General features: G+C 46.0%; 1 protein-coding gene across 1 annotated transcript; it reads right to left on the reverse strand.

Annotated features, from left to right (window-relative positions):
• Positions 1-283: 283 nt before the first annotated feature.
• Positions 284-1,210, reverse strand: LOC119813481 (olfactory receptor 1019-like). The gene has a single exon (XM_038328826.1). The coding sequence runs from the start codon at positions 1,208-1,210 to the stop codon at positions 284-286; it is 927 nt and encodes a 308-aa protein (XP_038184754.1).
• Positions 1,211-2,263: the final 1,053 nt, after the last annotated feature.

Genomic DNA, 2,263 nt, shown 5'->3' on the forward strand with positions numbered 1-2,263 from the left:
TTCTGAGACACAAAGTTTAATTTTTAAAATGCTACTCTTTCTGTGTGGATCTTCATGTTGATAGCGCACATGAGTCTGGGTGCCCATGGAGGCCAGAAGAGGATATGGAATCCACTGGAGTTGAAAGTTGACTACAGGGACTGTGGTGGCTTCCTGCAGCCTCTGTAACTGGCTTTTTCAGCAGTGTCAAGTGTCACAGGAAGGGAAGGATGCGATGTGTATGGGGGTGAAAAGCTTGATTTTATTTTGGTCATGAGAGCCACACACTGTAGTCTTGGAGGACTCAGTATTTTCTTCTGCAATAAAGTTTCTGCAGAGCAAACTTCATATCTTTGTTCCTCAGACAATAGACCACTGGATTCAAAGACGGAGTGAGGACAGAGTAGAAAATAGATGCCAGGCGACCCTGGGTCGGGGAGTAGCGAGAGGCAGGCCTCAGGTACACGAAGCTTCCAGTTCCATAAAACAAGACGACTGTGGTCAGGTGAGAGGAGCAGGTGGAAAAGGCCTTCCACCTGCCATCCACTGAGGGGATGCGGACAACTGTGTACACGATGCCCACATAGGAGAGGACCGTGAGGGCGAAGGCGCTCATGACGATGCAGCTGCTGACAGCGAAGCCCACCTCCTCATTGCGGTGGTAATCAGTGCAGGACAGCCTCATGACTGGAGGGATGTCACAGAAGAAATGTTCAACAACATTGGGTCCGCAGTAGGGGAGGGAGAAGGTGTTGAAAGTGTGGAAGGCTGAGTAGACGGCTCCACTCACCCAGGCAGTGACCACCAGCTCAACACGACATTTGTGGCTCATGATGGTTCCATAGAGCAGTGGTCTGAGAATGGCCAGGAACCGGTCATAAGCCATGGCCGTGAGCAGGAAGCATTCAGAAGCAGAGAGCGTGATAAATACATAAAGCTGTGTTACACACTCGAGATAGGAGATGAGCCCCGAGCCTGTGAAGGACATAACCACTGCCTTGGGGATGGTGGCTGAAGTGTAGCACATGTCCAAGAGGGATAAATTCTTCAGGAAGAAGTACATGGGGGAGTGGAGCCTACTGTCTCTCATCACAACTGCAATGATAGAGATGTTCCCCAGGAGCCCGAATGTGTAGACAAGCAAGAAAAACGGGATGACCACCAACCTCAGCTGCGGGGAATCTGAGAAGCCCATGAGGATGAAGTGAGTCACTCTTGTGTGATTGGACATGTCTGCTCAAATTGTGTTCAGATGCAGGGGCCACAGACATCTAAGGGAGGGGACAGGGAGAGGAGGCAGGCTCAGACGTGTGTATGCAGCTCCATGTTGTCTACAGAGTCATGGCTTCTATAAGAAAACTATCACCATGAAGCAGCTTATCTAATGGGCAATTCAAAGAAGTCAGAAATAGTAGAGAGAAAGGAGAAGGGGGAGGGGGAGATAAAGGAGCGGGAAAGGACACACCTGTCAAGGGTCTATTGCTCGTAAATTCTCCATTGTCAAGTGGGAAGCAGTCCCGGGTGTTTGCCTTCTATGTAATGAAGCAAATAATTTCATAACCATTTCACTGTTGCTTTAAAAGATCGAGTTTTTTAGTTTTACTCCCATTATTAACACATTTTCATCTCAATAGCCTATAGATTTTCTGAAACTCCTCCTTTTCTTTCTATTGCTGATTTACTTCTCCAACATACACATACCTTCTTTACTAGTAATTTTTAATTAATTATCCTTTAAAAATTTTTTTATTAATTTTTAAGAATCATTTTTTAAATTAAAAAAAACATTCTATGAACAGTATTGGGTCACTGTCCTTCATTGGGGAACACATGTAATATGAAACACTTGAGTTCTAGGTTTGTGTTAATCCCTCTTCCTAGAGACCTTGATTTTGTTTATTATTCCTTCTGCTTTTTTATTTTCAACTCTACGGGTATGTGACGCAGGAACATGCTGCACTCTTTCTCTACCTGTAGAGAAGTCAGTGTCTGACGATGAGCCCACAGTGGACATTAGTGAATGGGCCAATCAAAGCAAGCATCTGTGGTCTCCCTCAGACATCAGCCTCAGTCCAGACTCTGCCTCCGAGAAACTCGGCGAATCGATGACCCTTCCCCAGAAATGCTCAAGACCACTCCCACATGGTATTTAAATTGTACCCCAGAGAAGAAACATGTGGTTTTTGGTCTTCCTTCCCCATCTCCTCTCGGAGGGACTGGAAGGTCACCCGGGAACGCTGGCATCCATTAAACCTGGGCTTTTTCTAATTTTGTTTGATTTGAT

This window comes from Arvicola amphibius, chromosome 4 (genome assembly GCF_903992535.2).
Source record: "Arvicola amphibius chromosome 4, mArvAmp1.2, whole genome shotgun sequence".
NCBI lineage: Eukaryota > Metazoa > Chordata > Mammalia > Rodentia > Cricetidae > Arvicola > Arvicola amphibius.